This window comes from Grampus griseus, assembly GCF_964374135.1.
Source record: "Grampus griseus genome assembly, chromosome: 5".
Taxonomy (NCBI): domain Eukaryota; kingdom Metazoa; phylum Chordata; class Mammalia; order Artiodactyla; family Delphinidae; genus Grampus; species Grampus griseus.
The window spans coordinates 118,442,187-118,459,408 of NC_138998.1; the positions used below are offsets into that span (position 1 = coordinate 118,442,187).

At 35.7% G+C, this 17,222-nt stretch overlaps 1 protein-coding gene across 4 annotated transcripts in view; it reads right to left on the bottom strand.

Moving 5' to 3' along the window:
- Positions 1–17,222, bottom strand: part of TMPRSS15 (transmembrane serine protease 15) — a gene marked incomplete at both ends in the record, with an annotated part of 132,858 nt that overhangs the window by 58,165 nt on the left and 57,471 nt on the right. For all 4 annotated transcript variants that reach the window (XM_082655190.1, XM_082655189.1, XM_082655188.1 and 1 more), the window contains 5 exons: positions 1,131–1,256; positions 3,786–3,875; positions 11,967–12,102; positions 14,641–14,791; positions 15,069–15,174. In XM_082655190.1, coding sequence (XP_082511316.1) covers positions 1,131–1,256; positions 3,786–3,875; positions 11,967–12,102; positions 14,641–14,791; positions 15,069–15,174 — 609 coding nt within the window. The remainder of the gene's footprint in view (positions 1–1,130; positions 1,257–3,785; positions 3,876–11,966; positions 12,103–14,640; positions 14,792–15,068; positions 15,175–17,222) is intronic.

Genomic DNA, 17,222 nt, shown 5'->3' on the forward strand with positions numbered 1-17,222 from the left:
TTGAAAATCAAATTTGAAGTTCCTCAGTTCTTGCTAGCACAAGGCTCCTCACCTCACCGAGACTTTCATTGTTATTTGTTCTGTGTGTGACTCTCAAAATCCTCTCCCAGGAAACTTGTACTTTAGAACTTTGTGGGATTTTTCTGAAGAGCCTACATAATGGTGACTGATTAGTATGGCTGGGGAACCCTCTCCACCACTCTGCTCCTTCATTGCTATAGAGCATGCCCTCTGGAGTCTTCATCCACTGGCTGCAGTGTTCATGTGATTGTATAGCTATCTGACTGGATTTTATAGGAAATAATTAATACAGGTCTAAAGTACAGTTAGATAAAATACTTTCACTTGTAAAGTGTGCTGTTTCTGCAGTCCAGTTGACATTTCATGTATTTTCATAGTTCAGTGCGTGACTTATCAAGAGACACTTCTTTCTTAAAAATTGGTAGTAATTGAGCAAGATATTAGCCATTATACTTGATAGATTTTTATTATATTAACATGTATTTTATGATCTAGGTATAATAATTTCCTGTAGAATAGAACACTTTCCCCCATGTCTATTTAAAAAAAATAATGATCAACAGATGTTAGGGAAAAATCAACTTGCTCAACTTTTGACTCATTCTCAGATACTTATATAGAAGCAGCTAGTACTAGAGACACAGACAATCAAAGTAATAGTGAAACTCAAAGTAAAAAGCATTTAAAAATTTTGCACAACAAACACAATTGTTCCTCTAGTTTGAAGTGAAATAAAACATAATATAATAGCTATCTTTGGAAATACGATGTACACATAATGCATAGAAAACTGCATAATGGATGTTCTTAGCTTTTAGTCTCTAAAGTGTAATGCTTATTGTAGTAAATTAATATCAGCTGGTAGGAACTGCTGAATCAAAACTACGAATCCTCGTTTGCCAAGAATGCTTCAGAAAAATACCATTCTGTCATCATTGTAAACACTCCCCATATTGGAAGTGTGACATACAGTTTGACATGTTACTCTACTGCTGTAATTTCACTTTGCTAGTTGTAAAAGAGTGACTACATTTATTGAGAAATGCTCTCTCCATCAGTCCAGTGTCTTGAGCCATACAACCTTCACAATATTTAAACTGGAGACTTACCTAAGAGCAAGGAATCATCTCCTTCACCATCTCTGATTTCAACAATATCTGCAATATTTTCTAAGTCAAATGCTTGAAAGTGAAGCTGAATATTTTTTCCCTTTTGTGCATTTAAATTCCAAACACCTTAAAAGTAATAAATAACAACATAGTTTAAACATAGTTCTTTTGATTTCTCTTCAAAACTTCAATCTCTTGAGAATTTCAAATTACTTTCAAAGATTTATTTCATTTTATATAAACCAATATTACAAGCTGTTTGTGTGTGTGAAGAAACATTTTGTCTATTCCAGAATATTTGTAGTAAAATTTCAACTAAATACGAAATAATTTACTGTAATTGAATTTGCTTTATTTCATATAAAATGGAATACTTTAATCAAAGCTTGCCAATAGGCTTTTACTCCTACAATCTAAAATTTATGAATGTCAAAGATGTGAATATTCTATTTGCATTTATTTTATTTCCATGACTAAATGCAGAGGAAAACGAAGTGATTAAAATGCAATTTGTAGGGCAACTAAACTTTAGTATTTCTTTAAGCAATTGTTGCCATTATTTATATGTGTCATATGATGGTAGTTCCTTTTGGAACAAAACAAAACAAAATTACTAGCCTTAGTAACAACAAACACTCCTTGTTCTTTATTGATTCCTTAAAAGATTTAGTCTTTAGATTTTGTTCTAGGTTCTTTCCTCATTCTGCTTGAGTGTTCTCATTCACTCTTAAGGAAATCATTTCATCAACATAGTAATGACATCTAAGTCTTTATTTTCTACACTTTTTTTTGAGAAGCAGATCCATTTATTCAATTATTTACTGTGTACAGATGTACGTATCTCAAATTCAATGTGTAATACAGGGAACACTCAATTATCTCTTTCCCCAACTCATTCATTTTTTCATTCTTCCTATCTTGGTGAATAGCACCACTAATCATCTACTCATAGTTTCTATACCAGAAACCTCTGCATCTCCCTTGATGTCCTCTCTCCTACTGCATCCAATCAATCACCAAGGCTGCCAATACTACCTCCTATATCCCTGGAATCCTATTTCCTTCTCAGTCTCCACTGCCACTATCTGAGTTCAAGTCACCTTTATTTTTCATCTCCTAATTGTTGATGCTGATGGCTCCCTTACCACCTGTCTCTGATTCTACAGCCAGATGGATCCATCGAAGATGCAAACATGATTTCATCACTATTTTCCTCTAAACCATTTAAAGTTTCCTTAGTGCTCTCAGAATAAAATCCAAACTGCTTAATGTGGTGTGAAATACCTTCACACTTCATTTGTTATTATTACTTAACTTTGCTTGAAAATTCAAGAAAAAAAAAATCAAGGTCTTCTACCTCTGAACTTTTTGTATGTTAGGTACCTCTCATGTCCCTCCACAGTCTCCTGCCTTTGCACTTATTACAAACAGTACCTTAGACATTTTGTGATGCCTGACAATTTATCTGAATCCTTATGTAGACTGAATTATGTTTGTTTCTTCTTTACTTAGTTCAGTTCCTAACAGATGAAGCATTCAATAAATATTTGTTGAATAAATCAATAAATTTAATAAATTTCTCCAAATTGTTCGTTCAATGTTCTGCTTATTTTCAGATATTTTTAAATCATTACTTTGTACAAATGACACGTTTAAAAGATATTTCCAATGCGAAGAAGAGATGATCATCTCTGGTTCCCCATACAAGTCAAATTAGATTAATGGCTGTTTATTTTTTTGGAATCAGATATCTCCCTATAATAGTGACTCTATTATCCTATCAAAATAATACTTATCTCTGGATCATTTGAAGGAAGAAATGACATTTTCTAATGACACATTTTTCACTATCATTGGGGCATTTTTTTCACTGGTAGAATTTTCCATTTAGGTTGGTGGTGTTATGGATGGCTGTGGAAGGCAGGGGAAGAACATGTCTGTTTCTCAGAACTACTGGAGTGGAATCTTTGTAGGATGGGCCTGGGAATCTGCATCTTTAACACAGACAATCTCTAAGCAGCCTTATGAGCTTCTCTATTTAGGACTAATGACCTAGAGACAAGCTTTTTATGGTTTTAGCATACTAGTCTATTCTCTCTAGACTTAGAATATTTTAGTGATCCTCTTTATTAGTTCATCTTTTATATTGGGAATCTAATCACATTACTATAACTGCCTGCTTTATTGACCTTAGTCTATATTTATAAAGGGTGTGTATGTCACAACTGGCTCTTTGCTTTTTATACTTTCCACTGACCTTATTCTATGGAATTGCAACTTTGTTATACACACCATAAACATTATATGCATAATCAAGGGGAGTGGTGTCTGGGGTAAGGCTGCCTCTTTCACTTACTGGTTTTATTCAACTTTTAAATTTGAGAAATATAATAATATCATCTGTTTTAAAGAATTATTGTGAGAACTGTCTAAAATAAGGTATATAAAGCATTAGTGCAGTGACTGGCATAAAATAAATGCTAAAAAGTTAGTAATTAATTATTGTTATTCTTGTTATCATTCTATTAAACAATCTCACAGATGTGGTAGTTGTATTCAGATACAGCAAATTTATAATTACTTTGCTGTGTCAAGGGGAGAATGTAACTTTGATATATACATTTGTTTCTCATGGCTGGAAAAGAAATGACTTACAGAAAGCCTGATTAGGGTAGTTGTTTGGAAAGTTCATAGACATGAATGTTGTATTTGGCTCCCACAGTTCAAAAGGTCCTCCACAGTCCGCTGAAAAGGAAAGCATTGAAAAATCATTAGTAACATATTGTTTATTTCAGACATAATACTATATGCCCATAAATTTCCAATTATATTTCTTGGAATACTGGTTTTGACAGATACATTTTAGAGTTTGTGTAAGGGAAAAATATAGGTTATCAGGTCTCTTTACTGAAGAATTTCTCAAAACCTTAAATACTCTTATGTTCTTTGTGATTCTCCAAGAAGGCATAATAGTATTCAGCATTTCCCAAAATTATTTAGGCAAGAAAACAATTTTGAAAGCATCTTTTATAAATAGGCTTCATGAAATAAGGTATCAATGCTCTACTGTAGAAAAAAAGATGAATCTTCATAATAGAACAAATCTTACATCTGTCACTCTCTTATGAGAAGGGCTAGTAAATTACTAATCCTGCCATTTCTTGTTATTTCTTCTTTTTTCCTACTTTTTTTTCAGTAGAGAAGAAGCTTCACCATCCTGAATATTGTATTGAGGCATTTGACTGTCAGGAAAGGGGGATAAAATCTCTACCTTCTAGATAATTGGCCTAGACTGTTCAGGAGTCAATTTGGAACTGAACTTAATGCAAATTTATTAGAAAAAAATAAAGCACAGATCTTCCAGTTAAGAGTATGATGCTTCAAGTGGGTTAACTAACTTTATGAAATTCTTAATCTACTTTATTTATCTTGCTTATTAGAAAGACATTCTAAACGAATGTAAAACTTCATCAACCACTTTGAGTATCCCAGTTCTATCTTATTTTTTATTACCATGTTATACTTAAGATCAAAAGAATAAAAATAATCTAATTAGAAGAATATATAAAACTGAGATAAGTAGATAATTTTTCTATTATTAAAGGTAGACGATAATGGTATTACTTCCTCCCAATAACACAGAAATCAGATTAGAGGAGGGAAAAATTAAATGTCTCTACATCTACAGCAGTGATTTCCATCAGATCCTCTTGTTTGATCCCTCTTTTACATGTCATCTGCCTCATTTATGTAGATCCTTTCAATTCATGCGCACCTTTCAAGTTTGTATGTAATAATCTTCTTAGATTTGGGTTTTATGATATGTACAACGGGACAGAGAGAGGCAGTTGCTGTGGCTCAAACTAGTATCATTGCCAACATATCCTGTTCTATAAGGTTTGGTTCTGTAAGGGCTTGGTCTACCTTATATGCCCTCCTGCAACTGGCTTGTCCAGAACCAGCTGAACTTAGCAAGAATAATAAAATCTTTTTAAAAAACCTTACTGTTTGCAAAGTTTCCATGCACATTGTCTTATCTGGAGAGAGAAGGTGGTGTATAAAGGAAAGATGTGTTGGAGTTGGTGGATTAAAACTATCGTTCTGAGTTAGTTACTTTTCTTTTTGAGACTGGGTCTTCTCATATATAAACTAGATATATATTAGAGATTTTCAAGGTTGTTGTAAAAATCAGACATAATTTATGAAAAGTGCCTACACATTACCTGGCGTGCTCAGTCCTGGTTGTCAGTGCATTCTTGTGAATTAGGTAATTACTATGACTATTTCAATTTTCTTTTTTAACATCTTTATTGGAGTACAATTGCTTTACAATGGTGTGTTAGTTTCTGCTTTATAACAAAGTGAATTAGCTGTACATATACATATATCCCCATATCTCTTCCCTCTTGAGTCTCCCTCCCTCCCACCCTCCCTATCCCACCCCTTTAGGTGGTCACAAAGCACCTGCTTTGCACCTGCTAACGGAAAATTTGGGCATCGGAGGTGTTCTGTTATTTGCTAATGCCAAGCATAACCACTTAGTGTCAAAGTCAAGGCTTCAACTCAGTTAACCTCAAACTCATCTCACAGTATGTTACTGTCTGTTATTGGGCTGATTAAACAGAATCATTTCAACCATCTGGTCTGAGCTATAGGCAGGGTTTAGGCTGAGTCTCAGTAAGTGGCACTTGGTGGGTATGTGACAAGGAGAAGGAGGACAGAAGGGAACATGGATGAGAGCACTAACAAGTAAGGTCAATGATGGACAGACCTGGAAGGAAGAAAGCAGTGTACACAGGGTGTTGAAGAAGACATTGGAACCAAAGAAAGAGTGATAATTCGGAACAAGGGCAGGTTCTCCACTGGGAAAGGCTGAGGGCACTGTGTACTCCTACAGCAACAGTTCCTCCAAGGCAAATCCTCTCCTCGATTGTGCAACTTATTGTCTTGACAAGATTTCTGAAGAAGCATCCACTACAACCCCTCAACTCCCACATACACACAACTCACCTAACTTTAGTAACTCTAAAGTGCCGTGAAATGCTTTCTTCAATCTTCAAGAAAACTAATGATGAGGGGAGAGTGTAACTGCAGGGACAAAAATAACACTGCTGATTGGTGAGGGGGAAAGCCAGCTCTTCTTAAATTTAGCCATGGCCAGTGTGGCCAGTGGGAGTGTTGTTGTTTAAGCATCATTCTCATTTCTCTTCAAGGAAAAAAAATTCTAAATCGTATACTCCTCATATAGGAAATAACCAACAATTTGGAGAATGTATTGAGTGTTCACTTCTCTGAACACTTGATGGTACATTATATTATATGCAGATGAGTAGGTAGGACTTAAATAAACACACAACCAGAACTAAAATATTGTCAAGTGTGATTGTTAAGTCTGTCAAGGCAGGCAGTTGACTTAGCATTTCTCCTCTGAATAGAATTCTTGGAAATTCAACCAAAAATACTTTAAAAAATAATAAAATATTTAAGAAGTATTTTTGAAATACATTTCAAATATAATTTTATGTCAAATAAATGATAAGTATCTCTGACACTTGGTCTTATAAGATTGATAAGTTACTCTCTGTATATAAACGACTGTAAGGAGTTGGCAAAAACACTTTCAGCCATTCTAAATATGATGACACAATTTATTTTAACGGTGGTGTTGCTATAGCGGAGATGTAGCATGTACTTCTTAGAGGAGCCAAAGACTCATGAAATGTGATTCTGGAGAGCACAGTCCTGCTGTGTCATTTAATAAACCATCTCCACCCACAGAATGAGAGTTAAATAGTTTGCCTGATACAGGGAACTCTTCAATTACAGTTGTTAAATTCTACCATTGTTCTTTTTCTTAGAGTTGTTCTCTCAAAGATTTGTATTTTGATTAATTTCTTACTATGCCAGTAGGAATCTTCATGACATGCAATATGTAAATAATATGCAGTATTTTGCAAAATGGCTGTCAGGAATAGATATTTTCCTCGAGGCATGTCATTTTTAATCCATGCTTAAACCTCTGACATAAATGATATATGTGTCAATGTGGAGGCATTTACTGAAGGGTGAAAAAAAGGAGAGTCCAGCTTTCACTTACAGTAAAAGGGTTCAAATTAAAGTTATTTATGACAAGATATTTAAAACAAGAAATAAGGATGATAAAAGTAGGTTTCTGATTGCTACTTTTTTTTTAAGGTTTTTTTTTTTAATGTGGACCAAATTTAAAGTCTTTGTTGAGTCTTCCACACTCCCCTGCATTGGAAGGCGAAGTCTCAACCACTGGACCACCAGGGAAGTGCCTGATTGCTACTCTTATGTGAGGGAAATAATAGGTGCAGTTTAAGAAATACTACCGCACATTGATGTTTGAATATGTTAAAAGCGGCTAATTTTCAAAGTCAGCAGTTTTTTAAAAATAATCATAGTAATAGATAACAAGTCCTAAAGTATTACAGACACAACAATTTTAAAAGTTTAAGTGGTAATATAAAAAGAAATTTTGGGGTTCAGTTTGTCAAAATTTATATTTCCATTAACAGGTTATAGTGACCAGCTACGATACAAATGTTTTTATTAAATTTGTGGCAATAAAGTTCAAATTTATATTCCCTGTGGTTTACATTTTATTTATAATCACTAGCCATCTAGCCAATAATAGATCTAATAAATAGGCTGTTTTGAAGGTAAAAAGATGAAAACAAGAGTAGCCAAAAACATACTGATGTAGGAGCATATGAGGGCAGTTAATTTGGAATTTGCTAAGGGTATCAAATCATACTAATGATATAAAAGGCAAGCAGCTCTACATGACCATCAATTACATGAGCGTTAAATTGGTACTGATTCATTTTTACATGAATAACTAAAGTTAAAGATCATTTAGCTCTAAGTATAATATCAAGCCTATAAACTTTCCAAATTAACTTTTATTTTGCTTTTGGAAATGGAAAGTGGACTAATAATGGCCAAATAGAGTGAAACTATAGAAATAGAGTGACTATTACAATAGTTAAAACTAGCTTATCCTTTTATTTTTTTTCCGTAACTAGTTTTAACAGCCCAGAAATAAGCCAGGTGCTGAAAGGTTGATTTCTTTTTGTATATACCTATTCTATTTAGTAGGTGCTTGTCATGAAGCATTCCAATTGTGTTGCAAATTGGAATTATATTTGTGTAATGGAATGTTTACTTTTTAAAAATGTTCTCAATACAATCCCCACATTTAAATTATTTGTGCCAATGTCACAGGGCAAAAATCATAGAGCTGATGCAGCAGCAAGTGATTAAAATCACATGATGGAAAAAGCCCTGCAGTTATGAAAACTGAACTTACATTTCCCCAAACAAAGCACAACCTAGATCCCTAGGAACAGCAGAGAAAAATGGCCTTAGCTCGTCAGTTACTTGATTATTTTCTTATTTAAATGCTCTATAAGAACCAAAGAAAAGACTATTAGCCAGTCAACCATGGTTTCCCTTTGTTTCTGCTTAAACAAATCAGTGATCTGGAACCAGAAAAGTTTTGCTCAGGTAAGAGTTTCGCTGAACCAATTGCAAAGGGCATTAGAATGAAATTGTTCAGAATGCATTTGATGGTAATTAGCATTTTCTGCTGTGCTAAATATTGCCCTGAAGTGAACCATTTGGAACCTGGAACAAATACACTCTGGGAAAATTCTAAAGTTTATATTTTAAAATCAGATGGGTTATTCTACCGTTATAATTTCCCTATTGTAAAAATATGCAGGCATATCATGCTTCCTTGACATTGAGGTATTATATTTTTCTCTTTCTGATTGGAAGAGATAGGAGGACTGTGTGGGTTAGACAGATACATTTCTAATATGAAAAATCATATTTAAAGTTTTCTTTATATATGTATGACTTTACATATGAAAGTTATCTCAAATTTTCTATTTTATACAGTGATGAGATTTTGCTACTTTTAAGATATTGAGCCTATGAAACTATGTTACTTTCACCTGTAAAATTTTTTCTTCTTGACCACTTATTGATGAGTAGAACATGCTAGCAGAAAGGATTATGAAGACAATCTGTTTTTTGTTTTTCTTTTTTTTTAACTTTATTTTTTTATTTTGGTATGCGGGCCTCTCACTGTTGTGGCCTCTCCCGTCGCGGAGCACAGGATCCGGACGCGCAGGCTCAGCGGCCATGGCCCAAGGGCCCAGCCGCTCCGCGGCATGTGGGATCCCCCCGGACCGGGGCACGAACCCGTGTCTCCTGCATCGGCAGGTGGACCCCCAACCACTGCGCCACCAGGGAAGCCCAAGACAATCTGTTTTATTAAATGATTGCAATATCAAAATAGCAAGATGTTGCTAATATTTGGTATCTATAGCAATTATTTATCAAACCAGGAGTGATTTTAATGATTATAATATTTGGCATGAAAATGTTTCATATAACAGACAGGAAGGGAGTGGGACACATACAAAATGAAGTGAGACAATTATTATTATTATTATTCTTTTTTTGGCGGTACGCGGGCCTCTCACTTCTGTGGCCTCTCCCACCACGGAGCACAGGCTCCGGACGCGCAGGCCCAGCGGCCATGGCTCACGGGCCCAGCCGCTCTGCGGCATGTGGGATCCTCCCGGACCGGGGCACGAACCCGCGTCCCCTGCATCAACAGGCGACCTCCCAACCACTGCGCCACCAGGGAAGGCTGAGACAATTATTTTTAAACAACACTGTGAAGCCCAAATTATTGTGTTCATGTGGTATTTTATCCATCCCTAGCCCCACCATTATTTCCAAGCTTTAGTTCTGGTATCAGAATTTTGTTTGGCAAAAATGTTTAGAACATACAGCCAAAATAGAGAGAGAAAGACAATGAGAGAGGATAAGTTTATACCTAATAGTATTTGTTGATGATCTATTTATGCAATGTTAAGAATCAGTCAGACACCAGTGAAGCAAAGGTGAATTAGATCCAGAATTTGGTGTCAAGAAAACTTCTTGTCACAATTCTGTGGGAATGCATGGTAATTTCCTGTTTTTGTTTCAATTTTGAGTGTCATTCTATCTCTTAAACTGAATGCTTCCTTGAAGGTTTTTCCAGCTCACACTCTCTTCTCCAAAGTCTTCTATCACTTAATCCTCTCATTTACTACTTTTAGGGGCAGATAGTTATATATTGCTTTTAATATTTATTAGTTTGTTAATTCATTAATATTATATATTATTTCATGTATCAATGGTTATTGCTACATCTTACATTTCTTGTGCAGTGCTTTGTATGTAGCAGATATTTATAAAATTCGAATGAATGCTTGAAATATTGAGGAATATATGTATAACTCATACATGCATCTAAACATGTTAATACACATGATGGTAAGTATAAATTAGCCTTTTGGTGGGATGTAAGTGCACATTCAATATGGTGGCATGGGACAAGTATGACAATGTGATTACTCTCCTCCTCATTTGTCATACATTCTCAAATGCCAGTCATTTGTCTTTAAAGCTTTTGAGTTGTTAAAGACACTCATCTGAAAAGTCAGTTTTTGTTTAACTTAAAGATTAGAAGCATAGGTGGCGCAGTGGTTGAGAGTCCGCCTGCCGACGCAGGTGACACGGGTTCGTGCCCCCGTCCAGGAAGATCCCACATACTGCGGAGCGGCTGGGCCCGTGAGCCATGGCCACTGAGCCTGCGCGTCCGGAGCCTGTGCTCCGCAACGGGAGAGGCCACAACAGTGAGAGGCCCGCGTACCGCCAAACAAACAAACAAACAACAACAAAATTAGAAGCATAAAAATATATAATTTTTGAAGTAAAATCAAATTTGGATAGGTTGCCACCTGATTTGCTGATGTGAATATGGTTAGAATTTCAAGTGTGCTTGGCACAAAAGGGGAAATGGAAAAAGTGCTGTGTTTTATGATAAAACAAAAACATCTATGAGGTTCAACACAAGCAAAGCTGTACAGCTAGATGAGCTTCCTACCACCATAATCCAAAAACAAAAGGGATGTTTTTGCATCAAAACTACAATGTAGTGAAAACATCCCAATAGAGGGACAATAGGTAATGATTGTTTCATATCATTTATCACTACACACACACACACACACACATTTCATTTGTTTGTTTATTTTGGTCAGATCCCATAGTCTGAAAGTGGTATGAAGTTATTGTCGCCTTTGGCCTAATAAGATGGTTGATAATGTACCTTTTGCTTCTGAAATGTCATGTTTCAAATTTAAGAGCACAGGTAGATACAGGCTCCGTTTTGTTCCTTTGAGATAAAAGATTCCATAGCACATTGGAAATCCTGGGCATTGCTCTTGCAAGGCCTTACAAAAAGGCACCATGACAGGACAAAAATCTTTTGTGTGATCTAGGTATATTCAAAGTCCAGACCGAATCATTATGTTAAATTATTCTGAAAATAGGCTTGGTGGGTTTCAGCCTTAAGTAAACTCCTCTTGAGATTTTAACGTCACTCTCATAAGAAGGCTATGAGAATCTTAAGGCTTCTTCCCAAAAGACTATAGGCCATGCTACATGGCTAATACAGCATTAGTTTGTATTAAGTTGAAAACAAAATAGAAATAAGCACTTTGATTATTATCAAAAATGAAAATTTAGTAAAATTATCATAAACATGATGCATAACAAAGTAATTTCATTGTGAATTTTTATATAATATGTAATATTTTACTAGTATCCATTTTACTTATATTTTAAAGGTTTTGATTTTCAGTGAAAATAATAATACTAGGGAAAGATAATAAAAATGTAAGTCAGAGAGAGATCTACCTGAAAATAGTAATAACATAATTAGGAAAAATACATGTTCAGGTTACTTACTAGGAAGTTCTGGCAGAGGAGTTGGGACCAAAGTTGGTTCTGGATAAAGACTCACATTGCAAATCCCATATGTTAGGCTAATGTCATCCAATGCTATATCACTCAGGAACTGGTTTTTAAACGCATTAAAAGCAACCTATAATTCATAGAGGCACATAAAACAATTCTGCTTTAATCTTTTCTCTTTGATTCTTCTTGTGGCCCAGTATTCTCTGGAGAATCAATACTGCCATGCCCAAGTAAATGTGGACAAGTTATCGCAAAGTGAAATATTGCTTTTCAGTGTCCTTCAGCTGAGCCCAGCTTCCTATTATGTGCTCATACTAGTCTAAATTTTCACTAGTGTCTTCTTTCTTTGTTAGCCAACATTGTCACAGTTTCTGTCTCTAGCTCTTTCTTTCGTGATATTGTCATACTCCATTCCACTCCGTCACATATACACATCATCTGGCAGGGGAGATCAATCTTATTCTAGGTTCGTTCCCTAACAATATTAAAAATCCGAGTAGCTGTCTGCCTTCTTAGAGCATACAATCTTGAAGAGAAGACACATTGATTAGATAATTTAAATGAGAGAAGAAGGAAACAAGAGAAAATATGAGTATGATATAGTTGTTCAGGGACAGCTGGTACTGGTCATAGTTTTTACCCAGGAAGCTGGTGTGGGATATATTGTGAGGGTGATGCTCAGAGGACACCAACTCAGACTTGGGAGAAATGTCCAGGGGTCAGATGAAACATATTAGGTTCTTAAGAACAGTGGGTATTTTTAACTGGACTTTCCTGAATCCTCTCCTGTCTGGGAAAGGAAAGACATAAACTGAATACCTGATATGCTAATTACTGTGCAAGGCACATTGTATACACTATCTCTTTTACTTTTCCCAACACTAATGTACAGTCATCCATTCACTCATTTGTTCATTCATTCCACCTACTTCATGATAGACACTGTTCCAAATAATTGTCCTCTCCCTTTTATGTATGCACAAGCAGAATGTCAAAGATACTAAAGTAACTTGTTCAAGATTTCACAACAAAGTGGCAAAGCCAACGTGCAAATATCTGTAGAACTTGGTGCTCTCACACTGCCTGATGAACTAACTTTGAAAAAGTGGATGCAGTTTTATAACTTTTTTTTTTTTTTGCGGTACGCGGGCCTCTCACTGTTGTGGCCTTTCCCGTTGCGGAGCACAGGCTCCGGACGCGCAGGCTCAGCGGCCATGGCTCACGGGCCCAGCCGCTCCGCAGTATGTGGGATCTTCCCAGACCGGGGCACAAACCCATGTCCCCTGCATTGGCAGGCGGACTCTCAACAACTGCGCCACCAGGGAAGCCCCCTTTTAATTACTTTTAAGAAACGCTTGGTGAGTTGAGCCAGATTTGGTCACTAAAATACTTAGCTCCCTGATTCTGCCATCTCTTTGTTCCTTCATGTTCCATTTTCCTTAACCCTTCCTTGAATTATCAGAAAACAAAGGTGGAGAAGAAAACGTCACAGAAGTATAGAATCAGAAGAAAGAGGATAAGGAAAAAGGAAAGGAAGAAAAAAAGAAAGATGGGAGGAATACAGATGAGGGTCATTGATTATCTCCTGCCTTTTTTCAAGTCACAGGAAAGCACTGAAACTTCGCTGATGATGGTGTCTGTCCAAATATATATCTTCTGAAAGTTATATTCTCTTGTCTGAAATTACCCAACTAAAACATTGTTAATTTGGTCAAACGATTAGCCTGTATTAGCCTACATTTTATTTTTTTAAATTAATTTATTAATTTTTGGCTACATTGGGTCTTCATTCCTGCACACAGGCTTTCTCTAGTTGTGGCGAGCGGGGGCTACTCTTCCTTGTGATGCGTGGGCTTCTCATTGGGTGGCTTCTCTTGTTGTGGAGCACAGGCTCTAGGTGTGTGGACTTCAATAGTTGTGGCTTGCAGGCTCTAGAGTGCAGGCTCCATAGTTGTAGTGCATGGGCTTAATTGCTCCTGGGCATGTGGGATCTTCCCAGATAAGGCTTGAACCCGTGTCCCCTGCATTGGCAGGCAGATTCTGAACCACTGCGCCACCACGGAAGCCCCTATCCTACATTTTACTTGCAAACACCCTTAGGAAAAAACACGAGAAGCTGTTACATGAAAAATTAATTCACCCTAATGTAAAATAAATGATCAGAGACTTCCCAATGAGACGGCTCATAGAATTTGTTTCTAAAGGAAAGATATGGGATTAAGTGGGGCAGGGTGGATGGATTCTGGTGGGATGGATGTTCTAACAGGAAAAGATGATTCCCTAGAAAAGTGCAGGGCTAATCTAGGTGGTGTATGTGAAAAGTTGCAAGACCTAGTTAGGCAGGGGACATAGGAAAACACGGTTGGCTTGTGCTAGAAAGTTGCTGAAGAAAGCTGAAATATCCTTCAAAGTTTCTATGACTTTTATGGCTCATTATAAGTAGTACTTTCATGTAGTAAATCGTTCCTCAGTAAATGGTTTTTAATAAGTCAATGAATAATTGAAAATAGAGGCACTCAAAGATAATAAAGGAGGAAGATTAGGAAAGTAGGGTGACTTGGCTATACCCAGAAAGTAAATTAATTTTTTCACCATATCACCATAAACTGTAATTGTACCACCATTTTTATAATACAAATACATGATTATAAAGCGTTTTGCCAACCTTAAATTCCACTGTCTCATTTAATGTTACTTGTCCATAGTTCCAATTTTCTCCATAATTTCCTTCCTTTTGGAAAATTGTCTTCTCCATGTTTTGGTCACTGCTGATATTAATGCTTAGTTTATAGACATTTTCACCATACATATAATACCTAGTTTGGAAGCAAGCAAAAATGAATGGATTCCTACAACATTAGAATATATATATTTTAGGGTTCTTCTAAACCCTTCTAAACTCAAATACCCCCTTTTATCTTGGATGAGGGAGTTGCTAGAGAAAAGGAGGGAGTTTCCCAGTATTTTGCTACTTTATCAGCTGGAAAAGTAATGACTAATACATTAAAACTTGGGACAACACCTTAGTAAAATTTGAGCCTGGCAACGTTACTCATTAAATAAGATGTTACTGAATATGTGTTTATAACATACCAGAAACTAAGGCAGACTGGTTCCAAAGTGGGGTCTAAAAGGAGACTTAAAAGTCCTACTCTTTCTCGTCTCCCTCCTGGTCCAGTTGGGGTGGAAATGTAAAATCCTGTAAAAACAACAAAAATTGTTTACTTCACTTAACTATTAGCATATTTGTTGTGTGAGCTATATCATTCATAAGCAGGAAAGCACAACTTTAAGATGAAAATATAAGGAAATGTATTTAGGTACAGTGGAAAGGACAATGGACTGGAAGCCAGAAGACAGCTTCCATAACCAATTGTTATTTAAGAAAATCACTTCTCAACTCTGGACTTCCCAATAGCCTTGAATTGGAAGGATATATCAAAGTCTGAGTTACTATGAGTCCACGTGACTGTTTCATCATATTATTATGTCCAAATACCACTTTAATTCCAATTTATTAGATGTTTTGATTAATTCACTCCTTTAGAAACAATCAGTCCATTAAGATATTAAGTTATGCTAGTGGACTAACGCATGATATAGGCAACTAGTTAAGTACAAATTCGAAGGCAAAGTTAAGTGTTTCAAAGAAGGTCAGTTTTTTATTCCATCGCCTATACTGTGTTTCTCTAAATAAGAAGTGACCTGATTTTACAACGGTCTTATCTTCCATATTCCTTTGAATGATAACTAGTTAGATCACAGAGGAGCAGGAAACATGCTAATCCACATAAGAGCTTTCTAAGTAGCTCAAGCCACTGCATAAAGTGCTTTCTGGTCTGGAATTCATTCTTGCATCCAATGATTTGAGTCATCTGAAGTGTGGGAAGAGTTGTTGGGATGAGATCTCTTGAACGTTTCCTTAGACAGATTTAATTTTTTTATTTTTAGTCTGCAGCTCATGTATTATGACAGAAAGCAGGAATCATGAAACCGAATATGATGTAAAGCAAATGAAATATTGTATAAATTTAATTTTATTGGAATGTAATTTTTTATGAAATGCTGAAATTTAGTGATTATTTGAAAGCAATCATCTTCTCTCTTGTGCTTTCAAACAGAAGTGGTTTTTTTAGGACATTTTCATAATTCCAAAAAGAAACCCATGCCCAATTGCAGGCACTCCCCATTCCTGTCACCCTTCTTCCAGCCTCTTGCAGCCACTAATCTACTAATCTAAACCTGTAGACTTGCCTATTCTGAAGAGTTCGTGTAAATGAAACCATGCAACATATGGTCTTTTGTGAATGACTTCTTTTATTTAGTTAGTGTTTTCAAGGTTCCTCCAGGTTCTAATGTACTAGTGCTTCATTACCTTTTATGGCAGGATAATATTCCATTGTAGGCATATATCACATTGTAAAATTTATCCATTCACCAGGTAGAGGACATTTAAGTTGTTTCTGCTTTTCTGGATATTTTGAGTAATGCTGCTATCAACTTGTTTTTATGAAGATGCTCATTTTCATTTCTCTTGAGAATGTACTGGGGAGTAGAATTGCAGGGTCATGTATTTAACTGTATTAATAATGTTAAACTCTATGTTTAACCTTTCAAGGAACTACAAGACTGTTTTCCAGAGTGACCACACCATTTTACATTCCCACCAGTAGTATATGAATATGAGGTAACCCTTGTTATTGTCTGTTTTTTTGATTATAGCCGTCTTAGTAGATGTGAAAAGTAACAAATTGTAGTTTTGATTTGTATGTACCTAATGACTAATTTAATGATGTTTAATTTAATGATGTTCAGAATCCTTTTATGTCATTGGCTATTCATATATCTTCTTTGGAGAAGTGTTCAAATCCTTTGGCCATTATTTTTCTCTATTATAGAGTTTTGAGAGTTCTTTCTATATTCTGGATAAAATTCCCTCACCAGGGAATATGATTTTCAAATATTTGATCAAAACATAAAACTTTCTAATAGTTTATCCCATTCTGTGGGTTATTTTAAAAATTTTCTGATGGTATCCTTTGAACCACAAACGTTTTATATAGAAATTTTTATAGTCAATGCTATGTATAAAATTCAGACCCGTTTATTTATAGCATGTGGAGTAAGGACAAGACACAAAGAAAAATGCTAATAGAACTGCCAATAGATATATCAATGCATATTTAGATCAATGAGGCAAAAATTATTCAGAATGAGTATTTTATCAAGGTGAAATCATCATCAAAT